The sequence below is a fragment of the Limanda limanda genome, chromosome 20, assembly GCF_963576545.1.
Source record: "Limanda limanda chromosome 20, fLimLim1.1, whole genome shotgun sequence".
Taxonomy (NCBI): domain Eukaryota; kingdom Metazoa; phylum Chordata; class Actinopteri; order Pleuronectiformes; family Pleuronectidae; genus Limanda; species Limanda limanda.
This window is the reverse complement of record NC_083655.1, coordinates 8,262,349-8,290,289: the sequence shown is the minus strand read 5'-3', so window position 1 is coordinate 8,290,289 and position 27,941 is coordinate 8,262,349. Positions and strand designations below refer to the sequence as shown.

The following is a 27,941-nucleotide window of genomic DNA, read 5'->3' as shown; positions in this document are numbered from 1 at the left end:
TTGAAGACAATGCAGCTTGTTAAAAAACCCAGTAAGTAGTGAGGCACGGGTCAAGGTTATTTTATTTCCCGCAGTCACCAGATAAATTATGAGAGGGAATCTGCAAAAATATGTCTAAATCTAAGACCAGAACCTGTGCTATAAAGTGCAATTTTAACTCTCAATTCTGATTAAGAACAAAGGTTTCTGCAGTGATCTGTTAATTATAGTTTGGCGACAAAGAGGTTTGATAGACGTAGGTTTCTTTATATTGTCCTACGGGTGTAGACAGCTGGTACACAAGAAACTCAGTGTTTCTTAGTTATTTGTACCATATTCTGAATGTTGCTTTATGACTTTTTGAACCGCCACCCTCTCAATACTTCCTACTTCAACCACACCACCTACCCACAACCATAAACCTAAATTCCTCCTCCTCCTCCTCCACCCACAATCTCCCTCTTCTGCTTGTATATCAGGTAGGTGCAGTTGAGAGATAACGAATAAAAAGAAACAACCAAATCCACAAACACTGCAGCAGTACACCGTGCAGAGAGAGTCATGTGCCTTTCATTTAAGACGGCACAGCTAATTCTATTTGCCTAATCAAATATCCTCGCACACAATATATAAGTTCTGTGTGTTCATGTTTTTGCGACGCACATTTATTTGTGTGTGTGCCGTTACAAAAAGGCATGCATTAAGTTTTTTGTGTTTAACTTAAGTGGCGCTTTCAGTCTCGACTACATCACCCGGCTCCAGACCCCCGGGCGGAGCAGGCCACACAGAGAGGTGGGCGTGGAAACACCAGCGTGACTGACATCCTCACAAGCTTCCATCTACTTACACCTGTCCTGGTGACTTTGATCAGTGCTGAGATCAAAGGCAGCCCGAAGTCTAACGCACGGAGGCTCCTGAACCGCATTAGAAAGATATGCATAGACAATAAGACAGATAAACTAGCGATAGAAAAAACTAACCACTGATGATACAAACCAAATGTCCATGATGGAGAAAACAATTTGTGTTACAACTTGGTTTTATCATTATTTTTGACAAATTACACTGTCCGAACTTCATATTTTTTAAAAGCTGGAGCCTAGACATGCTTGATAGTTCAGCTTGTTGAACAACTAATCAAGCAATAGTTTAAAATACTTTAAAATAGTTCTCTGTTGTTGTGTCTGCCCTCTGGACATCCGGTGCTTTGCTGTGTGTTCTCTTCAGTGAGGATGTGTCAGGACAGGTTCAGAGGAATGGATAAATGGCCCCGGCTGAAGGGGTTTGGGCCTTGGGGCTGTGCACACGTACAGTTAATGTGTGTTTACATGATTGTGTGTATGTGAGTGAACTTGTGTGTTTACGCCTGCTGCCTCACAGCACCATTGCCTGTATAAACAGGGGGACATGGGGAAGGATGCCGTTGAAGAAAACGAGAACAACTCAGGGAAAAGAGGGAACCACGAGAACCCGAGCACAGCCTGATTCCACTGAGCCACTGTTGGTGAGAAATGCGGTTCCTAAATCAACACGGTTAATAAACCACCACAATGACTTTCCCCACTTTGCCTCCAATAGTTTTTGTCGAGTTAACAAAACACTGTTTCAGCAAATCCTGCCTGAATTCAGCCAAGTGTGCAACCAGGAGTGGCCCTCTCCTACATCCATATATACAATGTCAGCATAAGAAAGAGAGCCTGAATCACACTTTCTCTCTGGGGATGAAGACTCCAGAGAGCTAAAGGAGAAAGATTGAGAGAGAACAGGTGAACAGGACATTGTGGGGCGAGAGGATCGTGTACTAAAGAATATACATGGCTACAGAAAACCTCTGTGACACATGAACCACAAACGTCTTTACCATACGTCCCCGTTTTGTCTAGTGGAAAAACATAATTAAAGGTTGAGGCAGTTTTCTATACGTATACATGTTTAAGTGCCAAGTTATATTTAACCCCCTAAATGTATAATAATGGTAAAGAATGTGGCCTATGGAACTCCTCCGCAACCAAGAATGGCGAATGCTTGGTGCAGTCAAGCGATTTCCAGTCAGCATTTTAAGAATAGACGGGTAATCCGTCTGCCGTTGCCATATTGGTGGGCTAATCACTGCTTTGGTTTCTAAAACTGTCACAGTGATAGAAAAGCTTGCACCACCAGCTCTGGGACACCGCGACTACAACTTGATTAACACAAACTCTCAGTGAGAGAGAGAGAAAGATAGAGGGAGTGAGAGAGAGAGTTATCACCGACTCCCTGTGCAGATTTGCAATCCAAACCAAATTCAAAGCAGCAGCTGAGCTGAAAGCCTTGAACTTGATCTTTCCAAAGCTCTCACACCTGCCCACAGTTTGCACGTTTCAGATTTCATACAGCCTCTCGTCCACTTGACAATCAGAACACTTAGCTATAATCAATACTTTTGTTATTGACAGCATTGTACATTAGAGAAAACAGGAAACAATATAACAAAGTAGAAGTACAATTTGAGCTACTAGCTTGGGAGTGAGCAAACAGCTGAGTGCTGGGAGGTTTCTGTGGTGATGAACCAAACTTTAAGGCCTATGTCCAAAGAGGGTGCGGCATTAATCAACACCAGCACTGCCTGGAAATGTAAATGAGGACTGGTCCTGCAGGTGGCTGCAAAGTCCCCGAGCAAAACACGACCGCATATGGAAGACAAAGAGATCAGCCCGAGGTTTGTGAGCAGCGATTATTTGTCAATGTATTAATGAAGTGCACACTGCTCCCATTCAGGCTTTACTGTTTAGTTAAGCTAATGGCCCGAGATTCTCCAGCTATGTGCTCATCCAGCAGGAATGAAGGAGTACACAGGGAAATCAGAAACTGTAGAGGAGACCCTCCACCTCCACCTCCACCTCCACCCACACTCTCTGACTTCATCACACGCGTGCTCATTCTCTTTCTGTGTTTCCCACAAACATGAGACAAAAGCAGAAGCTCCATTGTTTATAGTCCACAGAGGACGCTGGGCTCTTTCCTGGATGGGCAGGTTCCGGTATGTGCTGCCTGCCTGCCAGCTCTCAGTCTGTCCCACGGTGGAGCCACGCTGCAGGGGATCAACACAGCAGCCAGAGCCCCTGGCACTGCATCACCCCGGTGTTGTATATACAAGTACTTTTCTGCCTGGTTAACGTAGAGTCGGCCGATATTGTAAATATAAAAACACTAGCAACAGTAAGAGCTTACATTTTAAAAAGCTGCATTAACTAGGCTCTGCAGACGATACGCACACATACAGAAACATACAGCCAAAGAAAGACGGTTCTGAGGAGCTTTACGTACTTATGAATTAAACCTCATATCTCATTTCTAGACTCTTAGAGAGAAAAAGAAGATCTGGTCACCATGCACAATTTTATTCAGTTTCAGGATTCTCTCTACTTTTACCACAGGGACAACGTTGAGAATTACGCCGTTAAAAAACGTACTAAAAGTTCTTGTGTATCATGATTGCACCAGCAGCCTCACTACAATTGATTCATTGTGTGTGTCCAGGTTGGGGCCTCCCTCTCAGGATCGTGTGGCTCAGTGTCTTCTAGTAACGGTCTTGGCATTCTCTCTCTCTCTCTCTCTCTCTCTCTCTCTGTCTCACTCTCTCTCTCACTCTCTCTTGCAACGGGCAGTTCACACAGGTCTCACTCTCGCTTCACATTTCTCTCTCAGGAATGTTCCCTGACCGTTTGAAAGGGTCATGGAAGCAGACAGCTAAGGATGCAGCATCCAAATCCTAAGTCTTTCTCGTGCATTTTTAAAGTCAACTTACATTTCGTTACCAAATTAAGAGAATGAGCTGACAAACATCTGTCAGTTCTGCCTGGATCCAACAAATTTGGATTACACAAGGACTGTCGCTGTTTTAGAGGGAATGAATTAAAAAAGTGTGTGTTACCAAAAGCAAGGAATTCCGTTAAGCTACTTAATTTACTGTATGTAGTGAGTCTTTAAATGCATGGGTGGTTTGCATAGAATTATTTAGGCTGCGCAAATACACCAAGTTTGGTAAGTGGTCCTAGAGAGAAGCACAAAGTCACCTCTATGTAGTTCACTGCTCGAGTATCTTTGCCCCTGTGGAAAAATAACTGCTCCACTTTCGGTGTTGCTGTGCAGCGTCTCTGCTGCTGCTGCTGCTGCGGCTTTTTCAAAGTCCAAGGGCAAAGTGTGACTCTGACACAAACAGACCTACTCTCTCCCTGCGCTTCTTTACAATATGTAACACTCGGGCAGAGGCCGTGTTTGAGTTGTAAGCAGATTTGGGTCGGTGATGTCTCGGGCCTCTGTGCACAGACGGGAGTACGGTGCATCTGCAGTGACAGGGAAGCCCCACATCTGGTTACTCTCCCTGACAACAGAGTGAATGCACCCCCGCATGAGGCAACCCAATGGCCCTGGGAGATCCATCACCGTGGAGACCAGCATTTGTTCAACGAAGAAGCCGGGGGGAAGCAGCAACCTCCCGAGTGACGCTCGACTGACGATAGAATGAACACTGAGCCTCACTTGATTCACTCGATGTATCTGCTCCAAGATAGCAAAGCAGTATGTGAAAATCCTTCCCATGTATCATCACAGAGTACTGAACAATTTCTGCGTCAAATACAATACACAAGAAAGGGCTGCCGTTACTTTGGATTACAAGCCAAACCCCATTAATATGTCATAGAGACAGCATAATTAAAGAGTTGTCTGCGCACCCCTCCCACATGACTCCAGAGAGGATCAACGCCAGAGACCAAAACACTCGTACTTAGCCCACAAGCGAGCACATGCTGATCCGCAGAGGCCATCTGATGCATGCTCTGCCGTGTCATGAACCTGGTTTGTGACGGCAGCTCTAAGAAACACGCACGTGAGGAACCTGATAAAAACAAAGATACTAAAATTGTAGTAAAAAGCACAGGCAGCACATGTACTTTATACAGGCTGTCATGTTCCTTATTTAACATAGTATGAGGTGACAAGGTCCAACCAAACATGATATACATATCAGTGTGTGGCAGTTCTCGTTTGGCTCTGGGGTAGAAACTGTTCTTAAAAGGTGTTTGTCCATATTATGATGAATCTGAAGCGTGTAGCAGAGGGCAGCAGGTCATCAGCTGCTCTGCTGAGTCAGAGCAGAATAAGTGCTCCAAAGGGAGAACAAGAACAATCACGTTCACTGTTGACAGTCAAGCGGTGGCTGGTCATGTTGGTAAGGTCGGTTGCTTTAGACTCCGTGATAACTTCTCTTAAGTTCCCGTTCCAGTTCACCTTCTGTATTTCAGAAGAAGATGAGGCGAAGTGGAAAACTTCCCACTCACATTTAACCAACTCTGACACTGAGGTTATACATTAGCATATTACAGTTCAGCAAATTGTCATTCTATGCATGTTGTTATGGCAAAGTACAAACACACTGCAACAGCCAAACGAATAAACTCTGACTTCTGACAGTTTCCATAGTTTAATACAAACTTGTCTGTGGTTTCTCTGCAGGATAAACTACTTAATGGCATCACTCTTTCCTCAGACGTGTGTGTGCTGCCAAGTTATGGCTCAGTATCAGTCAGTTTGCATAAAAAAAAAATCTAGAAATTACCTTATTGAAACCAGGCTAAAATATGAATATAAATACGCAGGCAGTGGAGTTATTTTTTTGACATTATTTCAGCGGCGCACTGTCACAGTATTCTCATTTGTGTTTTCAGGCCCAGGAGAACACCGGCTGACTTAATTACAACAGCTGAGACTCATATTTAACAAGGAACGGCTGAAAGTGGGTTTGCTTGGCTTGACAACTCAACTGAAGCGAGATCCCGGGCAAATCCTGCACGCCTCAGTGTTGGTCTATGTATGGAGCCCGGGTGTAAAAAGTTCAAGTGTACGTGAGGGTGAGAGAGGAGCGAGTGTGGAGCTTCGCAGAGGGCAGGGCAAACTCCTGGAGATTCCAGGCATGCCGGCATTTCCTCGGAAGTCACGTGCTGCAGAGCAAACATGGCTGTGCAGAGTTAATAACACAGAGCGCACCAGGCCACTCACCTCTCCCCAAATCGTTCACACTTGTTACAGGAACGTTTGAGGCAAGCCTTCTCAAAATGCCAGTTATAGTAAGTGTCACAACTTGTGAAGAATCTGACATTTTAAATTAAAGAGTAGAAAAAGCTTGCCCCCTAAGAACAAATGATTTCTATTTGCTGTGCTGCTCCGGGAGAATAAATATTGTTTTTGTGGAGTTTGAACTCTCGAAAACAACTGCGAGGAGAGAATCGTCTGATGAGAGAATAAAGCCGACAATGAGTCGCATTGTTAAACTGCTCCACTTCCGGAACTTTAAATAACTGACCTTTTTCACTGTAGACAATACCCACAGCATCAACACACACTGGATGAGTCATCAGATCCGTCTGTTGTGCTCTGACCATGTCGACGGATTTAAAAGCCGAGACATCAACACAGGACGAGGCCGAGGAACGAGGTTAACTGCTGAGGAAGCATTTTCACAAATAAAAGGAAAATGTTGAGCAGAAGAATCAAAGTATTCTAGCTGCGCGGGAAATGAAAAGATGTGCTCGGGGGGGCTTCTGCCAGGCAGGCTGATGTGCACTCTTGCATGCACACATAGTGGACATGAATTGCTGTCCACTTCTCTTCTCTACAGACCTGTTACTGCTTCGTTTTGTTGTTCATCGCTGGCGTGACACACACATGCGTGCGTACTGCTTTGTTGTCTCTAAAGAACCCTGCTGTGCTTTCTATTGGCCTCTCACATCTATTCTCTGTCATAACACATAAACATCCTCCCATCAGCACTTCTCTGTTAGACGCCTGGAACTTGTCATGTGTCACAGCTCACACATCAGGCCTGTGTTATATTGTATTCACTCAATAACCAATTAATAGACCATGAACATGGAAATGTTGTTTCCTCCTAGACAAGAACTATAGACTTCTCCTCACAAGTATCTCTCGCCCGGAGACTAGTGATCGATAACTGATTTCATTGAAACCAATGACATAATAAAATCTGCTTGTTGGTCAGATTCTTATTGTGATTCGCTGAAAAACTCCTGATCGTTGTGGAAAAACACAAGTTTGTGCATGGAGCTAATTTTATCATAACTCAAAATAATTACCCTCCGTAATGGATGTGTGGCTCATGTGGCGAGCAGTGGCAAAGTCACAAATACACAACATTCCTGAATATTAAGTCCAGAAAGTTTCAGCATATTGCTTTTGTTTTCATCCCTACTAGAAATGTTCATTTTACAGACATCACACTGTCTTTCTTCATGAAACTAAGACATACTTTGGACCTTTAGCTCCTCTGCACCGTGACTCCTTCTTGTTTCACACACAGACGCACACAAAAGCCTCAGGTCATTTTTTGCAATGCAAGACTGTAAGAAATACATGCCAGCACTGATTAAGGAACTGATACGCTCTGAGAAACATGATTAAAATGGTTCAGAACATATGTACCTGCTTCTCAATTCCCACCACTAATGGAGACGGCTTCATCCAGTAATTCACAAGATGCCCCAGTTATTATTCTGTACTTCTACGCAGCTGTGCAGCTTCAGGGGAATATTCCAGATTTAACTCATATCTGTCAGTTAGTGCCTGAAGCAGGAATGCAGGAAAGTAGCTAAATTATTTTGTGCAATATTAAGCTCATTATTATTTTTAAATATATATCATGCCTTATAGCAAGTTTTATAAGAATAACTTTGTATGATAAAATTGGCATTAATATTAACAAAGCTCTGTGCAAGCAGAGCAAGAAGAAAATGCATTTAAGAAAGACACTCAATCAACACTGAGGATGAACAAATTAAAACAATGAACTGTGTCTATAAATAAGGGAGTCACAGTGGATCTTTTGAGTCTTTTGAGTCAGCAACAGACTGGAAAACAATCTCAAGAAACACTAAACACTACAGACATTACAGTTAATGATACACCTTAATAATCTGCTAGCAACACACAAAGAAAACATGCTTCAATAACTCTGGCTAATGGCAGGAAAAATCAATAGTCTGATCAATATGGAATAGAAGCAGACAGCAGAGCAATTTAGATAAGTTGTAAATGATTATTCGGTCAATAATGGGAAGTGATCAGGAAATTCAAAACGCAGAGCGATGCAACAGGGCCACCAATACTGCATAGCACACATTTGGATTATGATCAGTCAGCAAATAAATACTGAAGCTCAAAGTCTATCTAGACACACAAGTGTGGACAAAGTTTTTGTGGCACTGGCAAAAAGAGAACAAGTACAACGTAGTAGTTTAGAGACAGTCATCAATCGTTGGCTGCGTCTGGGAAAATCTTCTCCCAAATGGAACCAAATGTTCTCACTCTGGAGACTTGTGATTGAGAGGCTGTGAGATAGTGAGTATTTAAGTGGTGCAGACAACGCCATCATGGTAGTAAACACTGCGGCAGCCATCACTTTATAACTGTACTCATGTGTCAGGACTCCTGAGCTATTGGGCTTAACATTCCTTCATGGGTTGGTGCCACATCTTGTAGGATTACAGAGAAACAAGGAGATTTACATCATTTATCATAAACACCATCAGTTGGAGATACTGTGAGCTTTTAAGTGTGTGTGTACAGGAGGGAGGAGAGTGCACGGTGAATGCTAAAGACAATTTCCCCCTCCAACCCCCTGTTGTCAAGATCCCTACAATGCTACACAAACAAGGTCCCGAGTGGAGATGGTCTCACAAAACAGGGCATTCCACGGCTCACTTGATTATTCCCACTTCCTGCTCAGGGAGACGCTCCCAACAAAGAGGAATCAACAAGAGAAACACACGCATCAACAAACAGGACGAGCTAGACGATGACGCCGAGTGCCTGAGTTGCCCCACGGAAAAAATAAAAACCAGAGCTTTGTGTGCATTGAAGCAAGCACTCACCCAGACTCTAGGTCATTCTGAATTGCCCACCTGTTACTTCAATGGTTACTTCAGACAGCTGTTGTGTATGGGGAAAAAACTATGGCTGATGGGTTAAATGATTTAATCCAATTTCCAATCCTAGAGCCGGAGATATGAGAGCTGAAGGTGACGGACAGGGACAGGTCTCGAGACACTGGCGGGAAAAGAACACTGGGGTGAGGATGTGAGGGCTATCAGGTTTTACAGCGACAGATAGAGGCCTTCAATGACTGTGTGTGTGTGGTCAGCAGATAAAGGCCGGTATTTGTTTGTGGTCAGTTTTAATGTCATCCCAGGTGACCTATTCCCCCGCAGCCCCCTGACGGACAGGCCTCAAAGGGGCCATTTGTGTGACAAAGAGTGAAGATCCTGAGCTCCTGTGTGATCGAAAGGTTCGGAAACAGCATCGACCCCCAAAGAAATGTCAGGGCTGAATTTAACCACTGGAGAACTCACGTGTTCGTCTGTGGCAGCTTTCTCCTTCGGAGTATGTGGCTATAACATAACCGGTTTGAATGTGCCAATGCCACAGGCAGAAAATGTACTTAAGCAGAATACACAATATGGATGAGAACAGGATGAGCAAATATAATGTAAAGGGACGGTGACAGATGATAAGTGAGTACATGTTTACCAAGCAGTTTTAAAGTACTATCATTGTATCTTATCGTGTAAACACAATTTATTTAAACTGTATTATTACTGAATCTATCTAACTGTCTTTATTGCATTTTATTATTTACTGAACTAATTGTTTTTTATTCATTCAGCTCACTGCAAAGGTTTCTCACTTGTTGTACAATTTGACTAATTCAGATACATTTTATTTGACTTATTTCTTGGAAAATTGTTTATATTTTGAGGTTTTGATTGTTGGTTGGGCAAAACTTTACATCTCCGGATTTCACATTGAAGTAATGAACTGATTAAGAATAGGATGGTATTAGTTGGAGCCTTGAAATTATGCGATTTAGAAACCATTTGCTTGTAAGAAGGATTTAAATGTGCCACTCCCTGCATCCTAATACAGACCTGTGCCCTTTAGAGCTGATGTTTCTAAAAACACTGGTTGCTTAGTGGACGAACTCAAAACACACAAAATACACAGTTGGACAAAGAAAAAGACAAAATGGTGTAAACCTGTCCATCTCGCCTGTGTGGACTTAATGTCTGGAGCCAACCGATCTCCTGTCCTATCACAGAGCTGCAGCAGCACAGCCACAAACTCTCCTTTATCACAGACAGCTGCCACCGCCATCAATTATTCACCAGAGCTTTGCCTCCTTGTTTACCTTTGAGGCTGGTGACCGAGGCCACGGTGCATGGGAGAGCGGCGAGTCAGTGTCGGGTCCGAATCACTCCGCCACTGCACTGAGGTGGTGGGGGGGGGTCATCGCTTGCATGTCACGTGACGGCCCAGCCTTGTATGGGAAATGATCCTGTGCTGAAAGTAGCCGGGACCACACAGGGTCGAGCCAACGGTATAATAATGGGACCGTGAGTTTCCGTGTTTCTCTGACTCACAGGCGAGTAACTATTGATTATTTCTATATTGAATGATGGAAGGATGGAGGGTGATTGCTTGCATCTGTGTTTCTTTTTATTTATACTCATTTATGATAAACTTTGAAATATCAAGCCACAACTAAAGGTCTTTGTCATAAGGATTGGATCACGACATCTCAGTAGTATATATTCTACTCCCCAATATCGATAGTCATTAGCCAGGCTGTACTTCTAACTAATTTTACCGTTTTACTCTGGATGTAAATGGTTGAGAATGGATTGATCTCTAGAGGCTAGGAAGCTACATTTGAATGACAATGACACTGAGGAAGAGGTCAGTGCTGTAAACAAGTAGCAGGGCAGGACATTAAAAACCCTGTGGGTAACTTTCCATATCCTTGTTACACTGAGTCACCGTCCATGAAGAATGCATCATTTCTTTAACAGAAGGAGGGAGATTGTGTGAAGCAAAGCAGAAGATTCATCTACACTCCAGGGAACCCGCTGTTTGCTCTGTGACCACTCCTCATGGCTGCTTCCTTCCCACCTGACACGACATATCAGCCCAGACGCCAGTGTTCACGGACGGATGCATGGGCCCGGACATCAGAGCCCCCGAGGACCGAGGATCAGTTGAGCTCAGCTCGCAGATCAACTCCTCCAGTGGACGTGCGAGAGCGGCCCCACTCCCTCTACCGCCTGGTAATCCTTCTCCGGAATAAAATAAACCCCCCACCACCACCACAACATACTCACTCTCTCCCACACGCTCACCCACACCTCCCTCTAGACTGAGGGGGAGGGGGGGTAGGCAGGATGTGAGGACCAGCTGGTCATCAGCTCAGACAAAGAGACCTGCTGAATGTGCTCTTGCATCAAAAAGAAAGTCCGGACTCGCACACCGTTGTTTCTTCGTGGCCTTGGCAGCTCTGGATCTCTCACTTTTCAGGCCCTGAGTCACAAACCCCAACCTGCATGAGGGGGGGGGGGGGGTCTAGTATAAAAGTTTAAAAATCCCCTAAACTTCTGTTTTCCTGACCGATGTAGTCTTCTACAGTCAAGATGAGACAAGGAACGACTGCAAAGCGAGCAAATCTTAAAGTCTGATCTGATGCATTCAAAACAAAACCATTCACACCACAAATCGTATTTCAGATTCACACTTGGTGAGCAGCAGCACCGCTGACCTCAAACACTTTCACCAGAGCAGGAAGGAGAAGAGCAGAGAAAGTGAGAAAGAGCTGAGCTAGAGGAACACAGTGGTTTTTCACTGCAGCGAGGTCCGTGGCAGGTGTAATTTATCTTAGGTCCTAGTCCGGTTCAGCCGCTCGCTGGGGAGAGACAAACCAGGGCTCCTCTGTAGAGTTCACTGGAAGCTGAAGGAGGGAAGACACAAGGCCGAACTCGACAGGACACAGTGAGGACACAGTAGGGAGTGAATATGTCATATATTATTAAAGCAATCTCTGTTCATTGTGCTACAAACTTCAGGTTTAAAGCCCAGGCTGCTTTTTCCTGACACCATAATTAGCAATTACACAGAGGATAGGTGCAGCAGCTCTTCATTCTCAAGTGTGAAAATGCTATTTTCTTCTTCAACATAAAGATTTAAGAAACAAAAGAAACATAAAACAAAACTCTGCACTATTCAGACTTGGGTAAACAATGGTGGACCAAATCACATTTAGCACAGCTGAGTGACACGGCCTAATTTTGGGTTGACTTGACCCGAAGCGGATCGTACACGAGGGACTCCAGAGAAAAGGGCTCAGATTGTTATCAGGGCGTTTATGTGCTCGAAAGAAAAAACAAATGGCAGAAAAGCAGATCCCAGAGGAGGCCAGTACGCTTGGTGGGGGGGTGCTGCGTGTCCAAAGTGTGGTGTGTGAGGGGTGTTTTCACGGCCGGGTGAAGCCCTAATCTGCCCTTTAGCCACAGATCTGTTAGCACACACAGAGAGGACACTGGTGACAGCGGAGGATTACAAAAACTGCGTAGTCATCCCTCCTGCTTATCATGCACATATACTTCCATAGCAATCAGAGTGCAAAGTATGTAAACATAGGATTTTTCCCATTTAGACAAAACCTGACGTCCACTTACGAAGCTGTATAATTAAGAATATAACCTGAAATCAGTCGTGACACTTGTCCTATGTAGGCCAAATATTTGCTGCTACAGGTCTGACATATCTAGATCTGATAAGTGTTGAGACTGGAAATCTGTGGTCTTACATATCAACTGCACCTAGTAGTTCCTATTAGGTAATAATACTGGGAGCAACATTAAAACCTGTTTCGCAAAGTCTAGGCAGGGACACACCCATTGGAATATCTGTTCCCCTTTCAACTTTGGAAAAGCCAATAAGAACAAATAGATAAACGTGGTTGTGTAAATGTGAAGGAGCTGATGCACCTGCAGTCCAGTGGTGACTCCGGAGAAAGAGCCCACCTTGTGCTTTTAAAAGCAGGTGCAACTGATCCTACTGTGAATCTCAGAAAATGATAATTTGGGTCACGATATACTTAATGTAAGCTTCGTCAGAGGCAGGACAGGAAGAGCCATGACACTGGATATGAGGGAGGCGATCACACTGGTGAATGGACTTCTTTGTAACCTGTCATGGGACTGGAGAATGGCTCAAAATTTAATTCCCTGTTCCTCAACATGATCTTTGAAGCGGGTCTAGTTTTCCAAAGCAGCAAAAGAGAAATTCACATCACTTTAGTACAAACTCTGCTGCGTAAACACAGAACAAGCTCCCGCCAACATATATCGATGAATATTACTTTTAACAAGATTCCTTCAAGCAGCTTGTGAATAATAGTTGTCAAGAAGTAAAGACACAATCTAAAAGTATCAATGCCACGTATAAATAAATCTGTGTTTTCTCCATTGCTGCTTAAGTGGCGTCATCATGACTCCTTGATGGTTAAACACACAAAACACAGTACTAATTAAAACAAAGGACCCAAAAAGGCTCCTTGAGATTAGTTTTTGGCCAATGAGAAAAAAGAGCCGCAATGGAGTATTAAGATTAAGATGTGAGGGCATGAGGGGAATTCCCGACCAGCTGCCACCTCAACAGGTTGTAAACAGTCATTTCATACAGATATGACACAATATAAATACTTCAGATCCATGTAATAAAAGAAAATCAGAGCCTGGATACCAGAATGTCCCACAAAAACCAGAATAACGTTTTGTTTTTTATAACAAACATTAAATGTTCTTGATGTGACGAATGGAGACATAATTACCACAAAGAGCGTAATCTGAGATTGGTGGGCAGCAGGGGGGGGTGGGGGTGAGTCACAACAAAGTTAAGAAAATGTCAGGACATCTAAATCTCCATCTGTTCGCTATCTTAAACCCCGACCACCCACAGCAGTGACACACTAATTACAGCTACACATCACGCCTTATTGGTCATTATCACTTTAAAGAGTTTCCAGCTTGCCAGTTTAATGGCTCCATCCATTATGGTATTGCGTATTTCAATGATTTTTAAAATGTAAGTGCACCCAAGTTCACCTGACTGAGAGTAATCCTGTTAGACGGGTGTGCATGCATCAGACTGTGTCCCCTGGGTCAGCCGATAATCAGGCCAGCATTGTGCGGACTAGGTTTGCTTTGCACGGGTGCATGGGATGAACCGACGAGCAGAAATTAACCGAGATGTTAGGCTGAGGATTGGGGACGGGAATCGGCAGGGACCTCCCGATACGATACTTAGGATGGCGATACGATATGTATTGCGATTCGATATTACGATTTCCTGGGATTTCTTTTGGTTATTTTTTTTTTTTAAATACTGGACCATGGAAAAATGTTGAATCGTACCTTCAAATACAACAGTCAAAATCACTTAGAGCTTTACAAGTTTAATTTCAAATATTAACATTAACTTAATGACTGCCGGGCAGCCAATAGAGAAAATAAATAAAAATGTGCCCTATTATTGTATAGCCCCTGTCAACTGCACACAAACATACAGATTAAGAAATGTATGCCACTTAGGCTACTTTTAAACAATAAATAAAAGGTAAATTAAATAGAATGAATAAAAGTTTACTTAAAATTATAAACTTTGAAATAAACAAAAAGTAGGCTATTGTTGTTTGCATGTAGGCGATGCAAAGCTAGTGCTTGGGCATGTTTAGTCGTTGTGCAAAAACAAGAGCTGGTCAACATGCTCTGGGGTGATGTTGCCCACCCCATATATCTCCCCCCCCGGTATAAACCAATAAATATGTTAAAAAAATATATATATATATATTTATATTTATTTATTTTTAAAATCGATTTGGGAGGCAGCATGGCGCTTTAAAATCGTCATTCACAAGAATCGCGATTTGTAACTGAATCGACTTTTCCCCCCCCATCCGCAACATAATGAAAAGAATCTTTACAAAAACGGATTTATATAAATTATTAATCCACTACTGAGGATTGACATTAAGTAAAGTCCACAGACTCATCTCTGACCTGGATGCACACTGACAAGAAAGGGGCACGCAACTGCAAAAGGCGTTCGGACCCTCACCCGCTTCTCGGCTCATTATGGTAATACCATCATCATACAGTCAGTGGTTTTGTTCCTAGCTGTCTATGGGGCCTGACCTCTCACACTACTCCACCGCCGAAGTCCCGCTGACTCCTCAGGACCAGAGAGGGCCCGTATGCTTCCTGTCTGCACGCTATGTATTCATGGCGACCACACGAGACATTCTGTCACCATGCATTTATGTCTCCTGGGTGAATCCAGCGACACACCGAGAGGCAGGGCTGCTTAGTTGGCTGTCTGCACCCAAGAGCTCGTGCATAGCCTGTCATTTAGTATTGCAGGTACACTGTGGATGTCTGACAGGTAGGAACTGTCTGAGGAACCGTGCACTGTCTGCAGAGAAGCCTCATCAGGCGAAGTAGGCCTCTGCTTTAACGCCAAGAAACATCCCTAAGCCCATGAACGGGATTGAAATGAGGTTAAATATTGATCAACTACTGCATGTGTGTCTTTATGGGCTGATCCGTCCATCTGTGCCGAAAAAACCCACAACCAAATTTGCGTCCTGAGGGTAGTTATACAAAAAGCTGCCTTTATCTAACTAACACAAGGAGGGCTGGTCTTAAAAATATTTATCTAACAGCTTACGGGAAATGAATTGTTTTGAAAACACACCTTTCTGGGTGATTCTTCAGTGTCCAGACTTGTTTGACTTTGTGATTCAGGCTATTCTGTGTTCTGAACATGAGGCGTGTTCACCAGAACAATGAAAATGAAAAGTCAAAAGTGGTTTCTTGAAGAAGTATGAATCTACTGCCAAAAGACAAACAAAAAAAGCCCTATTGTGTATGATTCCCAGGAGGCAACAGGCAGTGTCACCACTTCAGCCTCTGTCGCCATTGACAAATTAACAATCTTAATTAGTGAATGTGCCACTTGTCCCTTTCACCACTGACCTAGAGCCATGAAATGAGAGAGACCAACAATGTTTACTACTGACCACTCCACTACCGCCGGGCCGGCTATTCATAGAAAACTCCCTTCTCCATCGCAATCACAGCCAGTGCCTTGTCTGGATCATGCACAATGCTGAAGTAAAAGTATGGAGAGGAAATAGTTAAGTGTCGCTCTGAAGCAAACAGACAGACAAGAGTTTCTTCTAAGGGGAAATAAGATTTGCTTTGACCATGCAAAGAGAACTTTGGACATGTTTTAAATAGTGGGAGTGTGGGTGGGGACTGCATTGAAGCTCATTCCACGCATGCCTTCCTGCTGCATCCAATCCAACTGGCAACTGACGCCCTTACTACAGGCAACATGGTGTGTGTGTTTGTGTGTGTGTTTGTGTGTGTGTGTGTGTGTTGTGAGTGTGTGTGTGTGTGTCAGCTGTTTATCCTCTGGGCTCACGATTGATCAACACCCCCATCACACTTGATTTCCCATCACTCAAGTGTTCTAGCAAATACTTGTCCGTGCATTCCTGCAAAAATATGCAGAGCTGTTAACTGCTTGCAGAGCTTCTCCCAAATCACCAGGACTCAAGCTCAACTCTTCTGAGACCTGAGTGGTCTCAACAACACAAAACACGTCACTGCAGCCAACAGCGTGACCACACCACTCCAGGAAGGAGTGTACCTGTGATGCAAAGTACCCGAGCAGGTCATATCCTGCAGCTTATGGCGCCTGGCCCTCTGGCTCAACACATGTGAATGAAACTTTGTGCAGGTGTGTTGGGGGGTTTAGGGGGTCTCTGTGTTGACAGTTGGGACCCCTGCATACCTTTGGGAGCTCTTTGAGCTGGTTGGCATCGAGCAGGAGCTCCTCCAGGCTGCGGCTGTAGCGGAACACCTCGTCGGGGACGGTCTGCAGGTTGCAGTGCCGCTTGTCCACCGACTCGACGTGGCGGTTGCATCGCCACAGGGGGATACACTTCAGCATGTCCGGCCGGGGAGGGGGGGATTGGGTCGCCGGTGCTACTGTGATCTCCGCATCGGATGGGGAGGGAAGGGTGAAGGTCGCGGGGACAGCAGGAGGTTGTCCGGGGGGTTTCACTCAATGTCAAATCCCGTCCCGGTGGTTCTCCAGAGGAAGAGGCCGAAATCCACTTATTAATCCCCTTGGTTCGGTTAGCGAGGTCCGCAGCGTCAGCCCAGCCGTGTTCCGAGTGCTGTCAGCAGCTTCCACCTCCGGGAAGGACCACCCTTGTACCCCCGGAACCGAGGACACCCCCCGCCTCGCTTCTTCCGCGGGCTCGATCGCACTGGGGGAAGCGGCGTTAGCGGGTTCCTGCTACCGCCACCATCCCTGGATGCTGCTGGACCGAAGCTCCGGCGTTGCTAGCCGGGAAAACAGGCAGCAAAAGCCCGCTACGCAGCTCCCAGTGTCCCGGGCATGAGAGGCCACAGCTCGACGGGTTCGGGTCAGGGTTACACGGCTCTGTGCTAACACGGATATCACCACAACACCGCGGACGCGAGGCGGCAGGAGATTATCCGGCGTACGGCTGCGCAGGCTCGTCCTCCCCGGCTGTGTTGTTAGCAAGCTAGCTCCTGTTAGCTAGCCTCGGCTGGCGGCTGGATGAACGCCTTTGTGCTAAGCTACCTCCGGCTGAGGGTTGTATCACGAAATGCTACCGGAAAACCAGCTCCTTCAGCCGGCGTGCCTCGGTTAGATCCTCCCCGAAGAAGACGCGAGGGGAACCCGCCCGGTGGCTGCTCGTTCCAGGGTGGTTTCAAAACGCCAGCGAGCGAGAACAGCGGCTTCAGCAACAGCCGCGCTCCTACACCCCCCCCGTGCTGAGCCGAGGCAGACCGGGTTGGGTGGGGGGGGGGCGATGAGCTGGAGCCCCGTGCAGCTCAGGCCCCATGCGGCTGTGCAGCGCCATCCAGCGGCGGGTCGCGGTCATCACGCAAACATGAGAATCTCTAATTTATCTCAGTGCTCCTATAATGACTGAAAACTTACATTTATTTAAATTTATTTAAATACTTGAGTTAAATTAAGTTGAAAAATTTAGTTAAATTAAATTCGAAAATTTTGTTACATTTATTTGAACAATTGAGTCGAATTAACTTCTAAAATTAATTTAGAAAATTGAGTTAAATTTATTTGAAAAATTGATTCAAATTAACTTAGAAAATTGAGTTAAATTGACTCAAATTAATTCGAAAAGTTTATTCAAGTCTATGTAAATGTATGTAATTTTTAAAAAATTTATTTAAATAAATTTGAGTTAAATTGAATCAAATATTTGAGTTAAATTAATTAAAAACTTTTAAAAAGTCAAACCTCCATCTCAATCTATGCCAGTGATTCTCAAACTGGTGGGGCGCACGACCGGAAGGGGGAAATGTGAGGCTGAACTAATGTTTTCACATCGGCATCTCTTTAACAGTCGAACAGTAAACAAATCGTTCTTTCGCCGTAGACAGGGGTCGGCCATCCGCGGCTCTCTGTACATTGTTGTGCATGTTGCACATACTTTTCACGAACAGTGAACTCATGTTCACGTTAATTTGTTAAATCATCAGCATATCAGGCCAGCATGAAATACCAGTGGTCTCATTTATAACCGTTGCATGCGCACAAAACGGGGCCTGAAACATCCGTACGCCACTTCTCACACAAACGTTGGGATATATAAAAACAAACTTCCATTAGTTTGACGTATGCGTAGTCTGGGTAAACACGGGGAAATATTTGAATGCATCTGATATCTTTCTAAAACATTTATCTTGTTCCTGTCATATAAGTTAATGATGTAAAATTTCAGGCCATGTCAAATTATTCCAAGGGACATACTGTAAATATAGGGGGGGTACCCAGAATATTTCCAATACAATAAGGGATCTTAGTTCGGGAAATCAAGAGATTGTTGCTTTGAACGTTTCTGACTTTCTGACTTCTGATACTTAGCGTACGATAACTACGGAAGTTACTAGTTGCTAAGTTTTACAAGCAGAACAAGTAAGGATGTTTCCGAAGACATCTTGGAAGTGATTCTTCATTCACAACCATTAATAATAAAATGCATCAAACGTTTTTCGCGGACAAACAATAACTTTTTAATCATAGAAAGAAAAAGTGTTCACAAGTCCTGGTATATTCATGAAAGAAAATAAAAAGTAACTAAAGCAGGAAAAAAACAAATTATAACGTTTTACAATACTGGATAACAAAATTTTAACTTGCACCAAAAAGGGAGCCTTCACAGATCACAAAAGCATAATCTGACACAGGAGTATTTTTGAATGAATCCCCCCCAATGGGGCGGTAAACATTAATATCAACAGCAATATTAAAAAATAAAATAAAAATAATTACAAGGTTCAGAGGCCCGTATCTCTAGCTGCAATGACATTGGCTGACATGAGTTTGGGCGACAGGTAAAGGGGACGGGTGCTGGTGAAACCATTTTATGCAGACAGGTCACTGCTGTTGAAACGGTCTTGGTCGTACACCTCTGCCACAACTTTGCGACCACCGAACCAGCGGTCATTCAGGGCCTGGATGGCTTTGTTCATCTCTGAGGCCATGGAAAACTCTACAAAGATTTTAACAATAACATCTGCATCCTCCTCTTCTCCTTGCTTCTCCTGGTAAATGATGACTCGGTTGACGGAGCCAAACTTGCCGCACTCTTCCGTCACTTCCCCCTCCAGGTCGTCGTCGATGTCCTCTGGTCCGACCATGTTTCGAAGCACCATCACCGTAGACTGGAGGAAACAAACAAGCACACATGAGTTTGATCATTAAAAAAGGAGTAAATAAAAGTTTCTCTAAAGATAATTGTTGCTTTTCTTACTCCCTTCCATTGCTGAATCTCACCTCAGATTTTCTAAGAAGTTTCTGCATGACCATGTGTCTGGCACTACTGCCTGAGATGCTCATGTGCTCTTGGTCACTCAGCATTTCCTGTCCGGTTCCATCCTGAAGCTGCTCCTCTTTCTCCTCCTTCTTCGCCTGTAGGCTGGATCCAAGGGCGAGATTAGACAGGACTGGTGGCGATGCGAGCACGGGGTTCACAAGACCAACCTGGGGAAGCACTGGTATGGGAGGACGCACTGGTGTCACACCTGTTGATAGAAGACAGACTTGCAGTCAACTGTCCCAACACTCGTAAAAAAACAAAAGAACTCACAAAACAAAATAAATAAGCATGGTTAAGTAATGACAATAGTGAATAAAGTGAATGAATAAGTGTTAAACATGACTGGTAAAATCATTGTGAGGGTTTTGACCGATGAAGCTTTGATCCCAAATTTTGCTAAATCCAAATGGTTGGATATGCAGAGAAGCTGGAAAATTAAAACGGAATGACGAAGGATAATGGAAGAGGATCACGAGAAGATTGATGTTTGTGACCTGAAAATAACAAATACTATCCAAAGAAGCTTTATCCAATGTAAAACAAATCAGGCGGTGGGAAAAAAACGTGCATAATGCTTTAAACCAGAAATACGCATGATGTTTAAAGCGGTTTGTCAAGATGATTTAAGCTCCTGCTTTGATGAAAAGCTCCCTCTCATCTTTATACCCACCTGTGATGACCCCTGGTGCCTGGGCAGCCATAACAGCCTGCGGTATTCCCATTTGCTGACCGAGAAGTTGGGGCGCAGCTAACGCCCCCAAGACTGATGCCCCGGCTACAGCCTCCTTGAGAGAGGGGGGCCGAAGACATTAGGTAAGGGAAACACACAGAACACAGCACAAGGCAGCACAGTCAACGATCACAAAGCATGGCACAGAGTGAGCTCAACCTGGCCTCTTAGTGAGAATCACAAACAGTATTTCAGAATTACAGATATAATTAACCCCCGATTATTCTTAGCAAGTCAAAATATGTTCAATCATAACACAATCCTCTGGTAAGTCATCGACTCTTCACACTGATAAATAACGGTGAAGGTGCTAGCTAACAGAGAAGACTCTTAGCTCACACACCTGATCAGTAAATGGGAGGAGCATTGATTACTAATGTTAAGATACTATATATACACACTTTACAAAAAACTTTTGTTTAACATTAAACTGTAATTTATGAAAGATAACGCCCACAATGCCTTACATTTGAGGGCAGTTAAATTGACACTCTGTCAGGGCATCTACTATTTTCAACAAAACTGGACTTCTCCCAGTCACGTCAATTAAAGTTTTATGCCCATATTATCTGTGCTTTTGGTGTCAATTCTAGCTAAATCTGAGTTATATTTACCTGGAAGGCCATTAAATCCCTTTGGAAGGGATTCATACTTGCCTGGGCCGTTATCTTAGCAGTGGCTGCCGCTGCAGCCACTGCTGCAGCAGGTGGCAGACCACCTGGGGTTGTGGGGGTCAGTAGGGGTATGGGCGGCGTCACTGCTTTGCCCACCCGTAGATACTGGCCCCCCAGGTCAAAGAGGTTCATAGAAGACACGGCGTCCAAGGCTGATTGAGGCTTTTCATACTCTGCAAGAGAATAAAAACAGTAGTTAGTAGCAGAGCAACAGATACGCTAGAGCACGAGCGAATGAGGGTCCCCAGCTCACCGATGAAGCCAAAGCCTCGGTGTCGCCCTGTTGTGGGGTCTCTGGCTAACGTGCAAGACTTGATCCTCCCGAAGGCCTCAAACACACTCTTGATGTCGTCATCCGACAGGTCAGGGTGGACGGATGCCACGTAGATCCGGTTAAAGGCGCGCGCCTCCTCTGCCAGCTGGTCAATGATGGGTTGCGCCTGACCGATGTTACTTGGCCGCCCAACCTATAGCACAGATCATACCAGCAGGGCTATTGAGTGTGGGATTTCTTGTATCAACCGAGGACGCACTATCGGAAACTGTATGTCCCTGCAGAGCTAAGTTTCGGCAGCCACCGAGTTCAGTCAAAGCCAGTCTTCATCTACAATCATGAGAAAAAGCTGACCTGTCAATTATCCTGTTGTGCATGTCCATTACTTCACTATAGCCTGTTTAATGGTTCAGATATTGATCTGAAATCTATGTCTAGCCTCATCATTCTCTACAAGGGCACCACGTACAAAAAACACTCCAATAACCCATCTAAAAAATAAAGGGACTCAAACTAAATAAATTATAATAAGGTTTCTTAATTCATAAAGCTTTGAGACTAAACATGATTAAAAGATTAAACTATGGACAACAATTATTTGCACTTTTTGAGAGAATTTGTTTCAAATTTTTGTCAGTTGAGCACCAAAATCATCACCTAATTGTCACTTATATAAAACTTATATAAACTAGATAAACTGTTGGCACTCAATCTTGACAAATTAATTCATTTTAAACCGAATTTCAAATGACTCAAATAAATAACTTCAGCATTTAAAAAGAAGTACATCTTCAAAACACCAGATTTACACAGCGTGACTAGCTGAGCTGGTGGCAACACCGACAGGGGAACGCCTTATGCTACAACTATACACTCTGACCCCTCACTTAACCACAGAACTGAGTTCCCTATGTAACACGAGCATATATGTGCGACTGGGATCTGTACTACAGATGGGGCGGCCAAGCAACACCAACCAGGCGCAGCCCATCATCAGCACACCATGGACACGGAGCGATGCCATGCGCCGCTGGGCATCGTACTGCAACTGGTCACTAAAACAGCCTTGATGACATCATGGAAACACACAACACGAGCAGACAATACCCTAAGCATACACCCAGACATACACACGCACCTGGAAATCAACAGACACAGACACGCAAGAAGAGAAAAATTAGTAACACACAGGTCATTTAAGAATCACAAATGTACATAATTTACTAATTGACTCAGCATTCCAATTGGCAGGAGGGAATCCAAAACTCCTGTTTCAATCAAACTACATCAAAAAAGGAACAGTTATAGAACTTGAGATATTACTTGTGGTTCCTTTGAGTCATGGTATCCTAAGAATTGGAGAGATCCCAACATCTCCAGACAACTAACCTTAATGTTTCGCCCCCCCAACATGACTGAGTTCATCTGCTCCAGAGCCAGCTGGGCAGCTTCTGGCACATCATACTCCACAAAGGCAAAGCCCTGCACAGTCAACCGGAAAAACAGAACGTTAGAAAGAACTGAGGCATGTCTATTACTAATTTTCCGCATTAAAATCAAAGTGAAGCAGAAGAATTTGTATGATACCGACCTTGTGTTTCATTGTAACAGAATCCCAAGACATGTCAATGCTCTTGATTGGGCCGAAAGGAGCAAAGGCCTGTCTGATGGTGTCTTCACCAAGCTCGTAGTATATGGAGCCCACATACACCCGGCACATGATGGCGAGAGCACGCTGCCTCTGAGCTGCCACCTGCCAACCAGGAAAAACACCACAAGATAAGCATTAGAGAGCAAAGGAAAGGAGACAGCCGCTAATAATAAATGTATATTAACTACTGTGCTTGCATTTTCCAAACATTGTTAGAGGGCAATTCAAGTTAGGGGATCTGGACAGGTAAAAAAGGGTAATAACCCAATAATGTAATCAATGGATATAACTGTGGATAAGAACACTTACAAGTATAACAGTTATTAAATACTGATGTCACCACTTGTAATTACAATAGGGCCTCTGTCCAGATACTACTGAACAGACATATGGATGAAAACACCCGTAAGTGATTGACAGGCAGAGCCCTCACAAATATTTTGCTTCAGTAACTAACCTGTTGTCCAGGGATGCAAGTTAGGTAACTAAAGTAACCTAAAGGTGAGCGATGGTTTAACCACCAGAAGTTACTGTGTTTTACTCTCTGCTTCTGTTCATTTCTTTCCATCACCAACCAAATATTTCACTTGCCTTATTTAGGACATACTGAAAAGTTTACTTGTTCATTAACAGATAAAAACTTGACTTTGAGAAGGCCAATAAGATCCCTGTTCCAGCAGTTCGCTCATTTTGGACCATTAAAGGGATTGCTATCCCTCTTTCATCCCATGCCAAGAGCTTTGTTTTATAAATGGAGCAAATACATATTTTTGAAGTTATTTAAGTCCTCTAAAATCTCTTTTAAAAAGGTACAGTGTGTAGAATTTAGTGACATCTAGAGGAAGTGGCATGTTGCAGCTGAATACCCATCACCTCACCCTCACCTTCTTAACATGAGAGAGAACCTCTGGTATTATTTAGTTGTCATAAAAACTCAAAAGGCGTTTAGATTGTCTAGTTTGGACTACTGTAAAAAAAAAAACTAAAAAAAAACATGGTGGCCTCCGTAGAGACGACCCACCATCTTGGCTTCTTCCAAAAAAACACTAATGAAGATTATTCCAATGCAACTTAAACAAGTGCTTCAATGACTAACAGTCATTCATGTTAAAGGAAAGTCATGTTTCTTACAAAATATACATTCTTTGCTTAGATAAAAAGGCAGGGATTGTTGCAGAAGCAACGAGTAAAACAGTAGCACAGATAAAACATTGAATATGCTATTGACCGATTGTAAAGGTGAGAGAGGATCTCCAAAGCCCATCGTCACTGCTGCCATCTGAAAGACAGTAAAGACGAAAAAAGTGCTGAAAAGTTAGATATCCCTAAGCTATGCTTTTTCATAAAGGTAATTGTTTTGCTAGATAAGCAAAAGAAGTTAGGCTAAAATTATACTCAGACCCTCCATCTAAATAATATATAGTTTGGAGAGTTGTCTCCCCTATCTGAATTATTAATCATCACAAGCAATACATATAAACAGGTCGCCTTTAAAAATGCAAAGCAATTAACATGAAAAGCAATTATTTCATGACGATCTTCACCATCTGAAAAAGAGCAGAAGCAAAAGCAAAGGAACACGTTCTATACATTATATTTGTATTTCAGAGCATGGGGGAGTAAGAAAGCTAATTTAAAACATACTTCGGAGATATCGGAAATCTAAATTACTGAACAATTATTAAGTATAAAAGGGCTAAGATACTCAAGACTTCCAGGCGACAGACCCAATACAATCCCTCTTTTAGCAGCGATCCACAAACTTTCCACACATCTCACCTGCAAGTTGGTGAGCTGTTGTTGCTGATGGGCAATAGTCTGCTTCACCAGCACACTCTTAATGCTTTGTTCCATGGCATACTTCTTTGCCTGAAAAGGAGAAGTCATTAATTGGAGAAAACCGAGGAAACAACCAATTTAGACTTCTACAGGTTGTGATTATATGTATTAAGTAATTATTGCTTCATTCTTTCTCTGTCTGAGGTCTATGTTATGGCCCTATGTGTTTTAAAAGGAGAAGTCATTAATTGGAGAACACCTGATCAGACATGTGAACAGAAGAAACAACCAATTTAGACCTCTACAGGCTGTGATAATGTGTATTTAGTAATTATCGCTTCACTCTTTCTATGTCTGAGGTCCAGGTTATGGCCCTACGTGCATTAAAAGGAGAAACCTGTCCACAAAAACAAGGTTATAGCAGAAAAGTGATACTTAATATGTTATTTCTATCATCACTATGGGTACATTGATACAGATAGTGCATGTCCAGGGCTTCCTACCCTCTGAAGTGCCTCCTGCTGCTCTGGGGTGAGAGGCGGAAGGCCAAGCTTGGCGCCTGTGCCCTGTCCATTCTCCATCGTCAGAGATTCACCTCCCTGCAATCCAGAAAAGGGCAATTAGCACGAATACTGAGAAACCTGGTCTGCAGCGCCAACATCCGGCTGCATGTACATACATCCACAGCAACATGTATTCAATTACACAAATCCTGTATTGCAAGCATAAGTCACATAACCTCAAACAGCACAGGTATTAATTGAATATGATAGCATGATAGAGGACATACACCGGGATTCAGAGCAGGTGGGACCGGACGGACTCCTTACCTACGCAACCCGCTAATGGCTGGGTCCACCAGACTGAGGCAGGACAGCCCCGAGGGGAAGATGACTGATGGGGAAGCTTTAACAATTCAACAACTTCTAGGGGAAATAAGAAATGCCTTCAGACTAACAATTACAAATCAGGCAGCTTGCATTATTGTTTTATTACAGAGCATTGTACAAACAGCTAGCCTGTTCTCCCGTGTACTCTATTCAGCGGACGTTAGCTTGAGACGCATGGATGCTAACCTAACATAGGCTAGCTAGGATAAGTAGCAACAACGGGTTTTGGCTAACATTAGCCGAACAGGTGTTGAGCTAATATCGGACATTAACTAAGGTTTGACTTTATTACAGCACAGTAAAGCGAAATGCATGATTAGAACAACCGCACAAAATTAGCAAGGCCTGGTTTCCGATTAGCTTACCACCAGCGCTATCGTTATTGTTAGCAAGCTAGCTCGTACTAGCTAACGTCCGGGATTCACTACAATGACGCGGGAAGTCGCCGTTTTTCTCCCGCAAAAAATTACTGTCTATTTACTGCGTATTTCCCGCGGCTCGGCTGCACCAGGCCTCGCTTGCTACTAACACATCCGCCCGGGGACGGAACTCGCTAAAGTGTCTCTGTGTCGAGGGATTTATTTACCGCAGACTCCGTCACCGCCATGAAGCGCTCCTTCTTCTAGAGGCCCACGCTGCAAGTCTCGTCAAGTGACGTTTCCCCGCCGGATGTCGCGATACCGGAACAAGGCCTCGCGATGCTTTGATCGTACGGAGAGCTCGTCCTGGACCTTTTCAAAATAAAATGCTTTAGTTAATTTAGGTTGAGTGACCTGGTTATCAGTTTCTCTCATAGACATTTTTTCACCTGTATTATGATTAGGGTTGCAAAATTCCGGGAATATTCAAAGTTGGAAACTTTCCAAGGTAATTAACGGGAATTAACGGGAATTAACGGGAATATACGGGAATATACGGGAATTAACGGGAATAAACTGGAAATTTTGTGGATAATTTATACTAACTGTATTTACCTTGTCATATACAGACATAAATATAAACATTTTGTTGTGTCATATGCTGATTTGAGCCCTGAGGAAACTTTGGGCACTTGACTATATGCTTCTGCATCTTTGTGTCATTCTTAACATAGGTCTTTGCACAGTATTTGCAAATGTACACAGCCTTTCCTTCTACATTGGATGGGGTGAAATGTCTCCACACATGAGAGAGTGCACGTGGTATTGCTATGTAGAATAAGATGAGAAGAAAGTTTGTAAAAAAACACTAATGCAATGCCAGAGATATAAATAGTTAGCCAAACAATTGGAATCGTCTGTAAACATATTTTACAATTGATGGATAAATGAATGGAAATAGGTTAGATGAACATTTAAACAATCCTCAATCAGCATGCTAATATGTATTCCCAGTAATATCATCGAAACTTACCTGACTAGTCCTGCACTCTACAGCAGGCCTCAATAGCCCTGCTGTAGTGTGAAGGATGCTGGGAGTTATCTGTGCATGTGATGGAAGAATGCACAGTGGAGGGTTGAAACTCAAAATGCAGTGTGTGCTGCATTCCATACATCTTTAGAATAGAGTTTTGAATCGTGTTTTTATTGCTCAGCTTTTAATTTGCGTATTTTTTATTTTTTTTCAAAATTCCCCAAATTCCCGAGCTTAACTTCCCATGGAAAGTTTCCGGAAAGTTTCCGGAAATTTACCGGAAACTGTCCACCCCTTTGCAACCCTAATTATGATTATAAAATATTATATAGATTTTTTGATGGTACCTCCAGACTATAGCTGATGTTTAACAATCTTTAATATCACACTAATATACAGCTTTTGACTCTATCATCTACCCAAGAATTTCATCAGCTTTTTAGACTAATACTTATATAATGTGTATTGGTTTGATAATTTTATTCTACACATTTATCAGTAGTCATTATATATTTTAATAATTGTAATACATTTATTTTTGTGCTTGTGCACTCACTTAAAAACAAGCTTAACTTTACAGTTCCATTCGCTAGATGAATTTGATCATACCTGTGACATTAGCTCTTGATGTGACCATTAAATGATACCATACTCAACATATATTTATACATGTACACACAATTATTTCTCAGTACAACACAGTACTAGATGAAAATACTGTGAATACAAATATCATAAGAA

General features: G+C 43.3%; 2 protein-coding genes across 13 annotated transcripts in view; both read right to left on the bottom strand.

Annotated features, from left to right (window-relative positions):
- The window catches only part of scrib (scribble planar cell polarity protein), a 55,683-nt gene extending 37,970 nt beyond the window's left edge, over positions 1–17,713 (bottom strand). For all 9 annotated transcript variants that reach the window (XM_061094083.1, XM_061094088.1, XM_061094090.1 and 6 more), the window contains exon 1: positions 16,720–17,713. In XM_061094083.1, coding sequence (XP_060950066.1) covers positions 16,720–16,878 — 159 coding nt within the window. In that variant the 5' untranslated portion in view covers positions 16,879–17,713. The remainder of the gene's footprint in view (positions 1–16,719) is intronic.
- A 1,266-nt stretch (positions 17,714–18,979) lies between these two features.
- On the bottom strand, positions 18,980–26,460 carry puf60b (poly-U binding splicing factor b). Of its 4 annotated transcripts, none has more exons than XM_061093579.1 (12): positions 26,395–26,460; positions 25,749–25,844; positions 25,422–25,517; positions 24,919–25,008; positions 24,368–24,418; positions 23,080–23,241; positions 22,878–22,970; positions 21,468–21,681; positions 21,155–21,387; positions 20,481–20,595; positions 19,768–20,015; positions 18,980–19,655 (listed from the first exon to the last, which is right to left on the bottom strand). In XM_061093579.1, the coding sequence occupies exons 3-12, from the start codon at positions 25,497–25,499 to the stop codon at positions 19,356–19,358; spliced, it is 1,584 nt and encodes a 527-aa protein (XP_060949562.1). In that variant the 5' UTR covers positions 25,500–25,517; positions 25,749–25,844; positions 26,395–26,460; the 3' UTR covers positions 18,980–19,355. The 4 variants fall into 4 exon arrangements, with proteins under 4 accessions (XP_060949562.1, XP_060949563.1, XP_060949561.1 ...); XM_061093580.1 differs by having other exon boundaries at positions 25,749–25,841; positions 26,395–26,450; XM_061093578.1 differs by lacking the exon at positions 25,749–25,844 and having other exon boundaries at positions 26,395–26,444.
- Positions 26,461–27,941: the final 1,481 nt, after the last annotated feature.

Bases quoted from the DNA above. Each gene is read 5' to 3' on its own strand.
- puf60b (XM_061093578.1), bottom strand. From the start codon at position 26,415: ATGGCGGTGACGGAGTCTGCG. The intron at 25,518-26,394 runs GTAAATAAATCC...TCTGGATTGCAG, and splicing joins TGGCGGTGACGGAGTCTGCG to GGAGGTGAATCTCTGACGAT. The intron at 19,656-19,767 runs GTGAGATTCAGC...TGTTTCCTCCAG, and splicing joins AACTTCTTAGAAAATCTGAG to TCTACGGTGATGGTGCTTCG.